Source organism: Nymphalis io, chromosome 1 (assembly GCF_905147045.1).
Source record: "Nymphalis io chromosome 1, ilAglIoxx1.1, whole genome shotgun sequence".
In the NCBI taxonomy this organism is placed as follows: Eukaryota; Metazoa; Arthropoda; class Insecta; order Lepidoptera; family Nymphalidae; genus Nymphalis; species Nymphalis io.
Window position 1 is genome coordinate 9,501,041 of NC_065888.1, and position 13,437 is coordinate 9,514,477.

General features: G+C 30.9%; 3 protein-coding genes across 4 annotated transcripts; 1 reads left to right on the forward strand and 2 right to left on the reverse strand.

The window, feature by feature from the left end:
- Positions 1-33: 33 nt before the first annotated feature.
- Positions 34-2,912, reverse strand: LOC126775390 (uncharacterized). The gene is made up of 6 exons (XM_050497317.1): positions 2,679-2,912; positions 2,427-2,567; positions 1,574-1,702; positions 1,279-1,458; positions 905-1,120; positions 34-323 (listed from the first exon to the last, which is right to left on the reverse strand). Exons 1-6 carry the CDS (start codon positions 2,847-2,849, stop codon positions 162-164), a joined length of 999 nt encoding a protein of 332 aa, XP_050353274.1. The 5' UTR covers positions 2,850-2,912; the 3' UTR covers positions 34-161.
- A 2,135-nt stretch (positions 2,913-5,047) lies between these two features.
- LOC126775450 (uncharacterized) lies at positions 5,048-5,875 on the forward strand. Its single transcript, XM_050497447.1, has one exon. The coding sequence runs from the start codon at positions 5,166-5,168 to the stop codon at positions 5,796-5,798; it is 633 nt and encodes a 210-aa protein (XP_050353404.1). The 5' UTR covers positions 5,048-5,165; the 3' UTR covers positions 5,799-5,875.
- Positions 5,876-8,074: 2,199 nt separating this feature from the next.
- On the reverse strand, positions 8,075-10,607 carry LOC126775083 (E3 ubiquitin-protein ligase MSL2). 2 transcript variants are annotated; one of them, XM_050496962.1, is made up of 5 exons: positions 9,997-10,607; positions 9,821-9,906; positions 9,534-9,743; positions 9,125-9,299; positions 8,075-8,796 (listed from the first exon to the last, which is right to left on the reverse strand). In XM_050496962.1, exons 1-5 carry the CDS (start codon positions 10,547-10,549, stop codon positions 8,591-8,593), a joined length of 1,230 nt encoding a protein of 409 aa, XP_050352919.1. In that variant the 5' UTR covers positions 10,550-10,607; the 3' UTR covers positions 8,075-8,590. The 2 variants fall into 2 exon arrangements, with proteins under 2 accessions (XP_050352919.1, XP_050352835.1); XM_050496878.1 differs by having other exon boundaries at positions 9,821-10,607.
- Between the last annotated feature and the right edge of the window lie 2,830 nt (positions 10,608-13,437).

The following is a 13,437-nucleotide window of genomic DNA, read 5'->3' on the forward strand; positions in this document are numbered from 1 at the left end:
TAATAATCACGAAAAATAAAATAAAACTAAAAATTACATTGTATATCCATGGATAGAAATTATTAGTGCGATATACCTATTCATATGTATATATGAACCATGACAAATACACAAATATTTGCAGCAATATAAATTATTTTTTCAGAAAGCCTTCGAAAGCATTATTTCCACGGTGGAATTCTTTGCTGTTTACGACTTTTCTTCCGACGACTTTCAGATGGTGAATATAAATTCATAACAGACGGATTTTCTTGTCTTCTTGGACTCGTGTACAATACTTTAAGTGTTTTATCATTCTTTTCAGTTATTATGTCGATAAGATCCTAAAGGAAATCATACAATTAAAATGTCATCATCAATCATACAAAAAAAATTGAAATGTAGGTTACCTTGAAAAACTATTGCTATAATATATAAAATTTATATAATTAATGATTATTAACAGTCTTAGTTACAAAAAGTTGTGAATTCATATCATAAATACGTAAAATCTACGACAAACGATAGAAAAATGTCTAAGGAACATTAATTCATGTGTATTAGGAACATTTTCATTTCGGTGTCAAGTTGGCGAAGATGTGTGAACAATTATTAACACAACTTTCGCTAATACAAGACTCGTAATAAATTCATAAAATGATTCCCCAGAGAGCCTCGAAGGACTCATAATGGTCTATTTGTGTCATAATCAAACATAATATTAATAAATAATTGTTAGCATACATAGAGCTAAAGTGTATTGTTGTTATTGTTATTGGTTCGGAAGAGGGATTAAATAAAGCAATATGTAAAAAAATCTATTTTGGATTGAAAAAAAGATGCCATTAGAATCACTGAACTTCCAATAAAACGCGTAAAAAATGTTAATGTTTAAAAAAAAATATTTGAACCAAAGTATACTAACATCTTTAAACAAAGGGGTTTCATTGCGATGTTTATTGTTTGGAATTAAAAAAGTCGTATTGGAAGGACGTCGCGTACACTTCGAAAACGTAGGATTCGCTTTTGGCGTTTCATTGTGGTTCTTTGTATATTTCACAAGTTCCTCAGTTTGTGTTGACGTGTCCGTGGTACGAGGTTTCTTTGGTTTTTGAAAAATATTTGTATGCCAAAGCTGCGTCTAAAGTGTAGCAAATTGATACTTTGAAAATTTTAATATATTTATATATGTTAAAAATTAGATACCTATGATACAACAAATTATATTAATACCGAAATAAATAAAAAACATATTGATACCGAAATCGCTACATTTCACACTTAAAAATATATACTAACTTTGGTGTAATGTAAAGGTATTTTTGTAACAGGTTCTATGGTAGTGTAAGCTGCTTCTGTACACTGTTGCCAGGTACGACAGAGGCGTGGTATGAGTGGTCTAGGTTCAGTTTGCGCTTGGCACTTTCGCCGTTTGCGCGGTTTTCGTACTGTCTCTTTTTTCCAGTTATGTCGTTGAATCTATAACATAATGTAGTATGATTGACACTATACAATTGAAATACTATACAATTATATTATTATTTACATTTATTTAGTTTACAAATTTAAATTTAATGGACTTTCTGGCAATTACCGGTAATGATTGGTTCTCTGTAAGCACAACAGGGTGCGGTTGCGTTGGATGCTTGGGACACGGCACTTTCGATGCTGTTAGCCGCATTGAAGAGGAGTCTACACAACTTACATTCCGTCGCCGATGATGCTAAACCATGGCAAATAATATTATGAATGTTACTATCTTATGTCAATATATTTAGACTAGCAGGAGATCTTTTCGAGTGCCAATTGAATGCACAGAGTATTTATAGGTCATGGGTGTTATTTAAATTATATTAAATAAATAAAATAAATAGATCTTTTAAAATACAAATATTAAAATATAGGTACTTCGAGATGGCCCAGCGGTAAGAACGCGTGAATCTTAACCGATGATCGTGGGTTCAAACCCGGGCAAGCACCACTGAATTTTCATGTGCTTAATTTGTGATTATAATTCATCTCGTGCTTTACGGTGAAGGAAAACATCGTGAGGAAACCTGCATGTGTCTAATTTCACTGAAATTCTGCCACATGTGTATTCCACCAACCCGCATTGGAGCAGCGTGGTGGAATAAGCTCCAAACCTTCTCCTCAAAATGAGGAGAGGAGGCCTTTAGCCCAGCAGTGGGACATTCACAGGCTGTTTCGGTTCGGTTCGGCAGGTACTTCATTGTAACAGGATTTTACAAGCACTTTCGAAACAATATTTTAAAGTTTAATTATTAAACCTACCACAGTTTCGAAATATAGTTCGAAAGGTTTGGATTATGTGATTAAGCCTAGTTAGCCTTTGAGTTGAGTTTTGAGCATTGAATATTATTTAATATTAACTTCTCAAAATTCTGTAAATTATGAAATTTAATGTAAGAGCTGAAGGAGGCTCGTACATTAAATCTACCTGGATCGTTGTGGGTGCAATCAGGTGACGCAGACGAACGTTTCAGATCTCCACCACCGGCATCGCCGTGCACCTTGATGTTGTTGCGAACTAAATACGGCTTTATCTCTTCAAACCACACATCACACAACTAGAGAAATTTTTATGTTAGATAGGACGTACGTTTAGATGTTTCAATGACAAAAGCCGGACTTTAAATTATAATAGCAGCAAAATTTAATTTTGAAATTATAATATTTACCCCCAATAAAGCATTTTCCAAATCGTATCGTAGACTTTTGGGTAAACTGTTTTTGCTTTTGTGATTTGAAGATTTTTTTTTGGAGGGTACATCTCCTGATGCTTTATTAGAGTTTACAGTTTGCCGTGTATTTGCATCATTACTGAGAACAGTCTGGTGTACTTCTGACATTGAGCTGTATCAATTAAATTTATTTATATGAATTTTTTTGGCTATAATGCAAAAATAATTTGTTTCGACTTTTGTAAAATCATAAAAATCATTAAATGTCAACACAAAACGAATATTTTTAAGCTTCAGCCTTAAAACGTAATAAATAAATCTAGTTTATTACATACTCTTTGCTTAATACTTGTGTTATATCATATTTCATACAATTTTATAAAGATTCATAATATTATTAATGTAGATATGATATTGTAGCGTTCGAATGGACTTAAATCTTATATCATATTATTATACTGTTTACTTTTTGACTTTTGATAACTATTTTAGGGATAAAATGCTTAAAAAACGCTGAGGAAACATAACTTCTAATATAGCTAAATTTAGCTAATTAAATTTAGAAAGTAACAAGGGGTATTTCACACTACGCTCTTAAAGTTTTTACACATGGCTTCTTTCAGTTAATTAAATTTAGACAGTGGAGGCATTTGGAGCTCGCTATGTAAAGGCTTTAAGAATAGCTGTAATTTAACAAAATTTAAACACTACAGTGAAGGTATTCTAACTTTAAAGTGACCTTACACATGGCTAAAATTCAATTCACTTTAATATTTGAACAGTATGGAGGAGATTCAAACTACGTCGTTATCAATTGATTTAATTATCTTGCTAACGTAAAAATCAATATAATATGTTAGCTCTCTCATGAGGTTTTCAAAACGTCAATGCCTAGACATTACTGTACTTAAAGGCGTGCCTAGGCTATAAAGGCGTCGAGTTTGATTTTATTTAAAAAAGAGGCAAAGGAAGTGCTCGATATAAAATATTTACACCTAAAAAAACAACTGCAAATTTAATAAATGTTTTATTTAAAATCAGAAGATACAAGGAATGGAAGTAGTGAGTTGACTGCATTCGATTGTATTGTGTAGGACGTCTACATTTGGTTGTATGTAGGTGTTTGAGACGTATGCCTATATTATAATCATAGGGGTGGAAAGGATTGAAGTATTTGCATTCGGCTGTATTATTAGTGTAATGAATATTGTGATTATGGAAATAGCGATGGGTAAGGTGACGAAAGCTTTCAAAATACTATAATACACTTTAAGTAAATATTTCTACTTTGTCACATCACACATCCATGGATTTATTATTTGTTGATTTAGGGTCCGTTCACACAGACCGGCTCGGAGAGCATCGGCCTGCTTTTTTCTTTTCACACAGACCGGGTCGTATACGCTTGGAATTGGCCGGAGCGGAGCCGCCACATCGACCGGCTGGAAGAGATCTGAAAGCGGGTGCGAGCGAGAAAGAGCACGCAAGCGGAGCCGGTCGGCTCCTTTTATTACTTCACACGAAGCGCGTTCAGGCATTTTTAATGACAAAAAAGGTGCAAATGCAAAAATAAACTTTACTACAATCACTCAAAACACTGTTTCCAACGTGATAAAAATCTGCTCTCCTCTCCGAGCCGGTCTGTGTGAACGGACCCTTATGCGGGATGGATAATAATTTTACTGTATTTAATTTATACCTATGTTACAAAAGAGTAACTATATACCTACCTAGATGCATAGTATTTTCTGCAGGTTCTTTTTGGTAGAATCTAAATGGCGAACCTGTGGTAGCTTTACCCACTAATTACCGGTATCTAATAAAAATAATACTTAAACCATATATTCTGCAGGTATATAACAGTATAACAGTAGTGCTGTTTGGCGGTTTTAGGTATATGAAAAGTGATACCTTTCCAGTCTTGTCCTACAAACAAATAGATATTAGTTTGACTGCCTCGTTGGTCTAGTGGCTTGATGTAAGGCCGCAGACTCGGAGATCCTGGGTTCAATTCCCAGGTCAGGCTAGTAAAAAGTTATTGGGTTCTGTCAGAATAATTCTCAGTAGCAGCCCGAAGTCTGGAAGTTGGAAGTGTGTACACTCCCGTGCCTCGGAAAGCACGTGAAGCCATTGGTCCTGTGCCTGTACTCTTTTCGGTCGTGTCGGATAGCCGTCCCATCGGATTGCGACAGTTAAGGAATAGTGTACACCTGTGTTTGCGCACACACTTGTGCACTATATCTCCTGCGTAGTTGGCTAATCCCTCTTGAGATTGGCCGCCGAGACCGAAATCGGTTTGTTTACAACTAAATAAAAAAGAAGGTAGGAAAGTGCTTTATTAAGATAACCCAGGATCTACCCTACTTGGTTTTGTTTGGAATAAGGAGGTATTATAAATGATTAAGAGGTAGTTAAAAAACTAATGAAACATCACTTTGTAATTCAGCAAATACTAATTCGTCCGTCATTCCTATAATTATAAAAATGAATTCAGCACATTGGATAAGTGTTTTATATGGAAGTACTTCGATTTTGTGGGGGATAGCCGCAAAAATCGTTAAAATAACTGCCGTCATAACTGTGAACAAACAAAACGATGCAATCAATGAAATTTTGTTTTACGGATCAGAAAATGAAGAACAAAACAAAAAAGTGGGTTTAAATAATCTTTGCTGTATTTATTATATAATCGTTCACGCCAGCAAAACTGTTGATGTGTGTGTGCCTACCCTGAGAAGCGAAACCATATCGAAATGTCTTCTAAGCGTACATCAGAATAATCACACTAAAGTAAGAATAATTGTCCATGGAACTAACGATTTGATATGCTTGCAATCATTCTTCGACTGTGGTATTGAAGTCAAAATTATTAATTCAGAAGTCAAAATGGAACACGAATTTTTATTAATCGACGCGAATTGCCCTGATGCTTTGGCAATCGTCGGGTCCTTGGATTACGAAGTAAATAGAGTTAATTGCAGCCGAGATAATACACTTCTCACTTCGGAATATGCCCTCGTATCTGTTCTAAAGCGTGAATTCAATAGGATTTGGATGTGCAACGACAATGTTGAGAAAGGTTACAACAGTCAGGAGAACAATAAAAAAACCGTTTAAATGAATACTTACTTAATTTGATGTCGACCATCTTTTAAAAGTTTGATCAAAATATATTTTTAATAAACATAACTGAATTTTATATAAGTAAATAAAAGTTCTGATAAACAAAAATAATTTGTTTTTATTTCATTCACAAAGTAAGATAATAGTGGCATTAATGATTATTAATAACGTAATTACAATTAAATGTATGATATCTATACAACTATCTTATACAATTTTATTTGTACTTGAGTGCTTTGTATATGCCAAAATAAATTATTAATAATTAAAAACGCCAAAATTATTTAAATTAATTTCGGTGATAATGATATCACAGATTCACTTATAGTTGACACTTGCACACTATAATACTCAATATTAGTGTGTCCGTCGATTCACATATACTTACAGCTAGCAGTAATTGTTTTTAATATTTTATATTTATTGGCATTAAAATGTACACTTTTTCTTATCTTATTCTATTTTAACGTAGTTGTGAGGTTAAATATTTTTTTTTTTCTAATTCATAAAAACAACGCTATGAATAATTATATATCGTCTTTGGCCGAGCTAACTTTGATATTTCTCACCATTAAAACTGAATGTATTACAATAATAAAAGGTTTCAAATGAGAAATTTATAATATATTGTTTAAATTACGACATATTTAGAAGTTAATTAATTAAAATTTGAAAAATAGATAATTCAAATATTTTATTTATTTGTTTTAATTTTTTATTTTCTAATTACTAGGCACTGTTCACAATATTTCAAATCAATTCGAAATTCGAATAACTTATTGACGTCTGTTATATTGTGAGTATACATAAGTACTCAGCCATGTTACCAATGCATTTGCGATTTTTTTTAATAATATTATAAATTTAATGCTCAATATTAAAATGCCTATTAAAATAACCTTAATCATTAGAATAATTATAATCAGTACAATTTTAAACAGGGATGTAAGGGAACATTCAAGTATTATGTAAGCAGGGTGAACATTTTTTTTGTAGAATATTATAGCGGGAAGGAGGGTTTAATAAACCTTACAAATAAAAAATAAATAAAATTATTCAAAAATAATACCCATTAGGTAGTAAAATTATTTCCCTAGACTATTTTTCTATTAGCAATAAATGAGTGTTCTTAGAATTTGATGTAATAATATTTTGAAGTCTTATAATTATTTTTATCACTACTTATTTATTAATTCGAAATCTAAAATTTTATGGAACAAAATTTAAATTTAGGTTAAAATTGCTTAGGTCATACTTGATCGTTCCCTTTTAACAAGAACTAATAGATTAATAGAATCACATGAAATCAAATGACATAATATTTTCAAATTTCATAAAAACAAAAATAATTAACGTATATGTAGACATTATATAGAATAGTTATATAAAACAAGCTATGGGTTCATCTATTGTTTTAAATTAACATCTGGTTACATTACATGTAGAAAAAAAACATTTTAAAATAAGCCAAGGCCCGATAAAAAAATACTCATTGCACGTAAATACATTAAAATATAAAACAATAAATATTATCGAACCTAGTTATAGATTTATAACAGACCTATTTTAAGAAGAAACTTTAAAATTATATTCTAAAACGTATATACATTTTTATGTACTTCTTTTAAAATAGGTAAGGATTGATTAGGACCCTTTGTATTTCGTTTCTTAATTATTTTATGGAGACTGGGTCGCTTTGACCTACTGACAATTATTATTTACAAGTAATAAACAATTAATCATTTAAAATTTACTAAACGCACGTTTACAAATTAAATCTATTAAGTGCAGGATTTTTGAGCTTGAATATGTTTTTTTTATTACCACACTAGTCAATATTCCATCATCTTACAATTGACATAAGAGTAAAAGAAATTTCATTGAAAGGATAATATTAAAAGTAATGATATAATTCGAATATGTTAAAATGCATTTTTAAATGGACGTTGCACATACTCTTACAAAACATTGTTAAATATATTTTCAATACTTAATATTTCTTATATGAAAAGACCAATTTAAGTAAACATTTTTTACATTACAATAGCTTTTGTATGAAGTTTAAACCAAGAAAAAAATCTTTTTTTTTTGTTCCCAAAGTAGTTTTAAGATTAAAGAAAAATATAAAGAAATTTAACTTTGTACTGTTTTAAATATAAACATTTGAAATTGGTATGAAAACATAATTTTTGTATCATTTTTAAAATATGAGATTTTTTATTTTTTAAGGTTTTGTGTAAATTATATTGATCTTGATTATATGACAAACAAGTAAAGAACTGAACACATTCAACAACGGCTGTAGAATACAACATACAATCCATACAAAAAATTAATGTCATTTACTATTTGTAGCTAATTATTACATTAGACTAAATCCCACATTAAGAATAAGTTAAAAACTTATGTGAGGTTCTCACATACTTGGTCAATCTTTTAAAGTCCAACTTTAAAATATTTGACATTTATTTTCATAAATTCTATCTGTGCAATTAATTCGAGAACTATAAAAGGATACATTAATTTTAGTGATATTTCAATTCCAAGCTTTTTGTATACAATCCTAGACCAAAAGCCTCTCTAAACACTTTTAAATCAAGTGAAGTGATTTTATTAGAATTTTTGACATATTTAAATTATAACACACTCACATTCACAATAGTTCCATAAATTTTGGTGACTAGTTCCACATGTATCGACATGCAGTACGTCTGTGGATTACCTTCCAAAGTTTTTATGCACCAAGAAGGAAAATAGTTCTAGTCACCAGCAAGAGACAGCTGTTGTCATATATCAACTTCTATATCACTATTTACATCATGTGTTTCTGTTGATTGTGGTGATCCAGCATCAAAGTCATGATCCCTTGGAGAGCACTGGGTATAATCTTGAGGCGAGCTCATATCGTCATCAGGTGACCCAGGCAACTCTTCATCCATCATTATTGTAGCTGGCAATGAAGGCGATACTTCTTGCAACTGACTGGTATATACTAGAAAGTATAGTCAATTTATATTAAATACTACACTAAGAAATAACTAAATATAATATCTGTGGCATACATTTATATTCTATATTAATATTTGCCATAGATAACATTAAAAAATTAAAAAGAATATATTACAGGTCTCTTTATGTTTATAGGTGCTATGAAAATTTATTTAATTTTGTTTAAAGGGACTTCTAGGATAAATAATTGTTACATAAACTATAACAATATAATATTGTTTAATCACATATGAAAGCTGATACATATAATTTCTGTTAAAATATGCCAACAAAAACTATGGGTTTCCTTAATGAACTATGATTAAATATACCTTTAATGTCAGATGATTTTAGATCGGTGGTGAAAGTCAAAGATTCTTCCATGGCTTCCATTGTGAGGGTGTCTGTATCCAGGCTGTCTATTGAGCCTGAACAGGACGGTGAACTGTCAGGGTTGGTGCTTAGACTTAGTTGTAGTGTATCTAGTTGAGGTATATGAGGTCTGACCTAGAAAATGAATTTATTTTCATTAGCATTTTATTTAATGAACAGATTTTCTAATTTTATGAACAAAGATGTAAATTATTATCATCTATTAAAAATACTTATTTTTGTTAATATTTTTTAATGTTTGTTAAAATACTTTAACTGTTAGTATATATACTGTTACATTTTAGGTCATAGATCAATTAAGAAAAACATTATTTGCCATTATTTGACCAATAGGTCAGAATAAAATACCTTCATTCCATCAGGTCTGTGAGGATTCCTACATCCCTTGCATTTGCATTCAGTACATGGTTTACTTTCTACGTAACACGGACATCTTTGACCACAACATGTTAACTTTCCTGGTGTGGCGGTTGCATTGCCACATCTACATCCTTTTCTCTTACTGCTAGATGAACTTCTTGTTCTATTTGATGGCTTTTTAAAACCGAGCTGATTTGACTGTAATTTAAAAATAAAACAAATTATTATTAAAATAAAGTGTATTTAAATATTGTTAGTTAAATTAACCAACTCACTTTGCTTTCTTTGGGACTGGTTTCAGATGGTGTTGAATCTGTTTCATCAACTGCTTTCCTTTTGATTGTGATTTTATTTCCCGAACCTGCATACATAACAGAGTAAAGTGGGGACCCATTTGAAATAGCTCTAGAATTTGGAGAATCTTTATTAGATGATCTTGAATCAGAATTACTTGATGTTGATGCTGCTTGAGTTTGTGTAGATGCTGAGTTAGTATAAACACAGGGCAATATACTGTAGGCAGATTTCGAGAGACCCGCCGTGCTTTTGTAGTCGTCGTTAAACCCCGCTCCTTCTTGTATTAAATCTATTAATCCCGAACTAGCGACTGTGCCACCATTAACACCCGCTGCTATCTCATCTTCTTCCAATAGCGTTTTGTACGTTTCAGTGCCCATAAAATATTCACAAAGTTTTTTGTAACATTGCAGAAGTATGCGTAACTGTAAATTTTCGGTATAGTTATCATAATCTTTGCACCAACTACACGATGGTTTTAACTTTTTTCTCCCGCCTTTGCAATTTTTACAGACGTGATGTTGGCAGGCAGAACTTGTTGGAGTATAGGGCTCTTTTAATAAATTTCCACACACAGTACACGATAGAGATTGTCGTAAATAAGGAACCAAACGAAACAAGTCTGTCCACGAACTTTTATCTGCTGCATCAGCAAGAATTATCAAACGACAAGTTGAAACATACAAACTAGTAGCGTTCATCTTCATTTGAAAAACTTTTTTATAAACATTAATGTTTTAACTTAATTGTTTACACCAAAATATTATTAATACACAGGCAAAAAGCCGCAAACGCTTAGACTAAAGTCAAAACTGTCATGTGTCATTTTTGTTGTGTCAAGTTTGTTGTCTTTGTGACAACAAGTTTATAATAAAATTATTCTATAAAAGACAAAACGGATCGCCGTAAAAAATAATATTTTATTAAAAAAGATACCTAAGCCTATATGGCTTAACATAGTCTTTTTTATTAAATTTATTTTTTAAAGACTACATTAATAAAGCAACCAATGATTTTGTTTAATTTTGGTCCATAACCATAATCGACATAATATAAAATTAGACTAAATAATATTTCAAAATTAATTTAGAAAAAAAAAATTACTCATTGTTTTGTATAACTTAAAAATGTATATGTACTCATAAAATGTATACCTTTATTTTAGTCATTACTAAACAATTAAAAAATGTTTAATGTGTTTTTAATAATTATGTATGTGTTCTCTACTTCCTAAGCTAAGTTCAATAATTAAATAAACTTGACAGTAATATCTAATGTAAATACACTCAGTGGCACAATTAGCCGCTACAATTTTCCATGATATCATGTTTTAAAATTGTTAATATTTTATTAGCCAAATAAATAGTAACTTTTAACAGAATAAAATAAAAATGCGATCTATTTGAAATATTACAACTTTTGGTGGGCCTAGAAACACATGTTTTTAGAAAAGTCTTTCATATTTAATTATAAATTCAGTAAACAATACAGGTTAAAAGCCCTAGATTATTACTTATTTTGCTGAAGCAAAACGTCTCCAGTACAACTGATGTTTTACAATAAAATCTTTGAACTTAAGAGTATTTTATGTCATGTTATATTTAAGTCATAAATGATTCCAGGGTGTGTTGCTTTTAACAAGATGATGCACGGTGACAAATATAACATAACACAGACTCAATTTTTTCCGTAGTCCTGTCAATCATCACAACAGAGCGATAATAGCAACTGATTCAAAAAACATACACATAGCCTATTCTTATCGAAGAAGGAATATAGATAAACAAACCTTAGATATACATATTCTTTTAATAAAATTCAGTAAAGCAAATTACTTCTCCACCTGATGATAAGTGGTAGTGGAGTCTAAACGCAACGAGGGCCAGTAGTCGGGAAGAATGTACTACTGCATTAGCCACCCCCGCTTTGCCTGCCCGCAAGATGCCTCTTCACGCCTCGTTTGTAGGAAATTCTGTGCGATTTGCTAATAGCTTTGCAATATTATGCACAAAAGTTCTTGATTAATATATCTTTATTTATAATTCAACACCATTTTATTTAACTACGTACATCCACTTTAATTTTACTTCCAAAGTTCCGATAGCAACTGCATCGACCATTAAATTGACATTTTTTAGCGAATCCATAATGAATATGATAGATTATCCAAGATCTCGGCCACTGATATCGCCTCAATTAGATGTTTATTTGTCTTTCCGCCTCTAGTGGTTGGAATAGGCTATATAGGTATGTTTAAAATACCTACCCGTAATATGTGACAGAAGTCGTAGTCGTCTCACAACTCAAAATTGTTTATTGGAATAAATAATATCAATCGGGAAGGATTTACAAAAATGTGTTAAGCAAATTCAACCCTTGACACTATAATCTAGTTATACACCCGAGTATGCAATGTCTCTTTACAAGACACACCTGTTAGCCGTCAGCGTGTAATGATTTAGTTGTCTTCGAAACGGGTGGACTAGATAATCAAAGATATTTGAAGGAAGTGTCCTTTGTGACCACACATTAGGCCATTACGCTATAACTTAATTGGATAGTGTCTGTATTTAAAAATAACTATTTCTCGGATATCGATACTATCTACAACTTGTAGATAGAATTTTTAATTTTTTATTGTATTTTTGGTTCAATTATTAGGTATATCAGGTTGCTATTATAATAATACAGGCACTTTATGTTAATCAAAAACATAAATTGTTTTATCTATATGATACCATAATATTAGGTCCTTACATATGAAATTAGCGTTTTGTCGTGCTGACCATTTTGATCAGAAATATCTCCTCTTAGGTTAAGAATTCCAAATTCAAATTTATAAATTCATTTACTTACATTTACACTGGTACATTTGAGTTGACTGCCTTGTTGGTCTAGTGGCTTGATATAAGGCTGCAGACCCGGAGGTCCTGGGTTAAATTCCCAGGTCGGGCCAATAAAAAGTTATTGGGTTTTTTATTTTATTTTATTTTATTTTATTTATATTTGGGAAACATACAGTGTGTTATTACATAGAATTAAGGAATTATTACTAAATCATAAACCAATAAAGTTTCCACTTAAAAATAGTACAAATGTTAGAGTATGCATGTAAAAAAGACAACAGAAAGAGACAAAAATACAATGCAATCTACGAGTACAATCAAATCGACTAATTACAAAGTTAAAAAAAAAAAAAAATCAAGAAGTTAAATTACAATAATATTAATGAACATAAATATAAACAATGTCATTAAAAATATTTAAATTTGATTTCAACAATTAAAGTAACATCATAAATCATCAATTTATGGCAAGTAATTGATTCAATATACATATACATTATTAATTTACAAAAAAATATCAATTTTATTAATTATTTATTAAACAAGTATTCTTTCAATAATTTTCTTATTTTATTAACATTCTCTGTTGTAAAAAAATCAATTTCGCTAAATCGTTTATTGTAATCGGTGCAGGCTCTGTATACAAATATATTTTGCGCATACTTGCTTCGGGTGAGTGACGGATTAAAAAGTAAGCACTTACGTGTGGTGATTCGAGAGCATCGGAAACTAATACGACCTAAGAGAAA

Excerpts from the sequence above, each read along its gene's own strand:
- LOC126775390 (XM_050497317.1), bottom strand. The coding sequence starts at position 2,849 with ATGTCAGAAGTACACCAGACTGTTCTCAGTAATGATGCAAATACACGG. Across the intron at positions 2,568-2,678 it reads TGGAAAATGCTTTATTGGGG|TTGTGTGATGTGTGGTTTGA; the intron begins GTAAATATTATA and ends AAATTTCTCTAG. Across the intron at positions 324-904 it reads AAACCCCTTTGTTTAAAGAT|GATCTTATCGACATAATAAC; the intron begins GTTAGTATACTT and ends GATTTCCTTTAG.
- LOC126775450 (XM_050497447.1), top strand. The coding sequence starts at position 5,166 with ATGAATTCAGCACATTGGATAAGTGTTTTATATGGAAGTACTTCGATT.
- LOC126775083 (XM_050496878.1), bottom strand. The coding sequence starts at position 10,549 with ATGAAGATGAACGCTACTAGTTTGTATGTTTCAACTTGTCGTTTGATA. Across the intron at positions 9,744-9,820 it reads CCAGTCCCAAAGAAAGCAAA|TCAAATCAGCTCGGTTTTAA; the intron begins GTGAGTTGGTTA and ends TTTAAATTACAG. Across the intron at positions 8,797-9,124 it reads AAAATCATCTGACATTAAAG|TATATACCAGTCAGTTGCAA; the intron begins GTATATTTAATC and ends TATACTTTCTAG.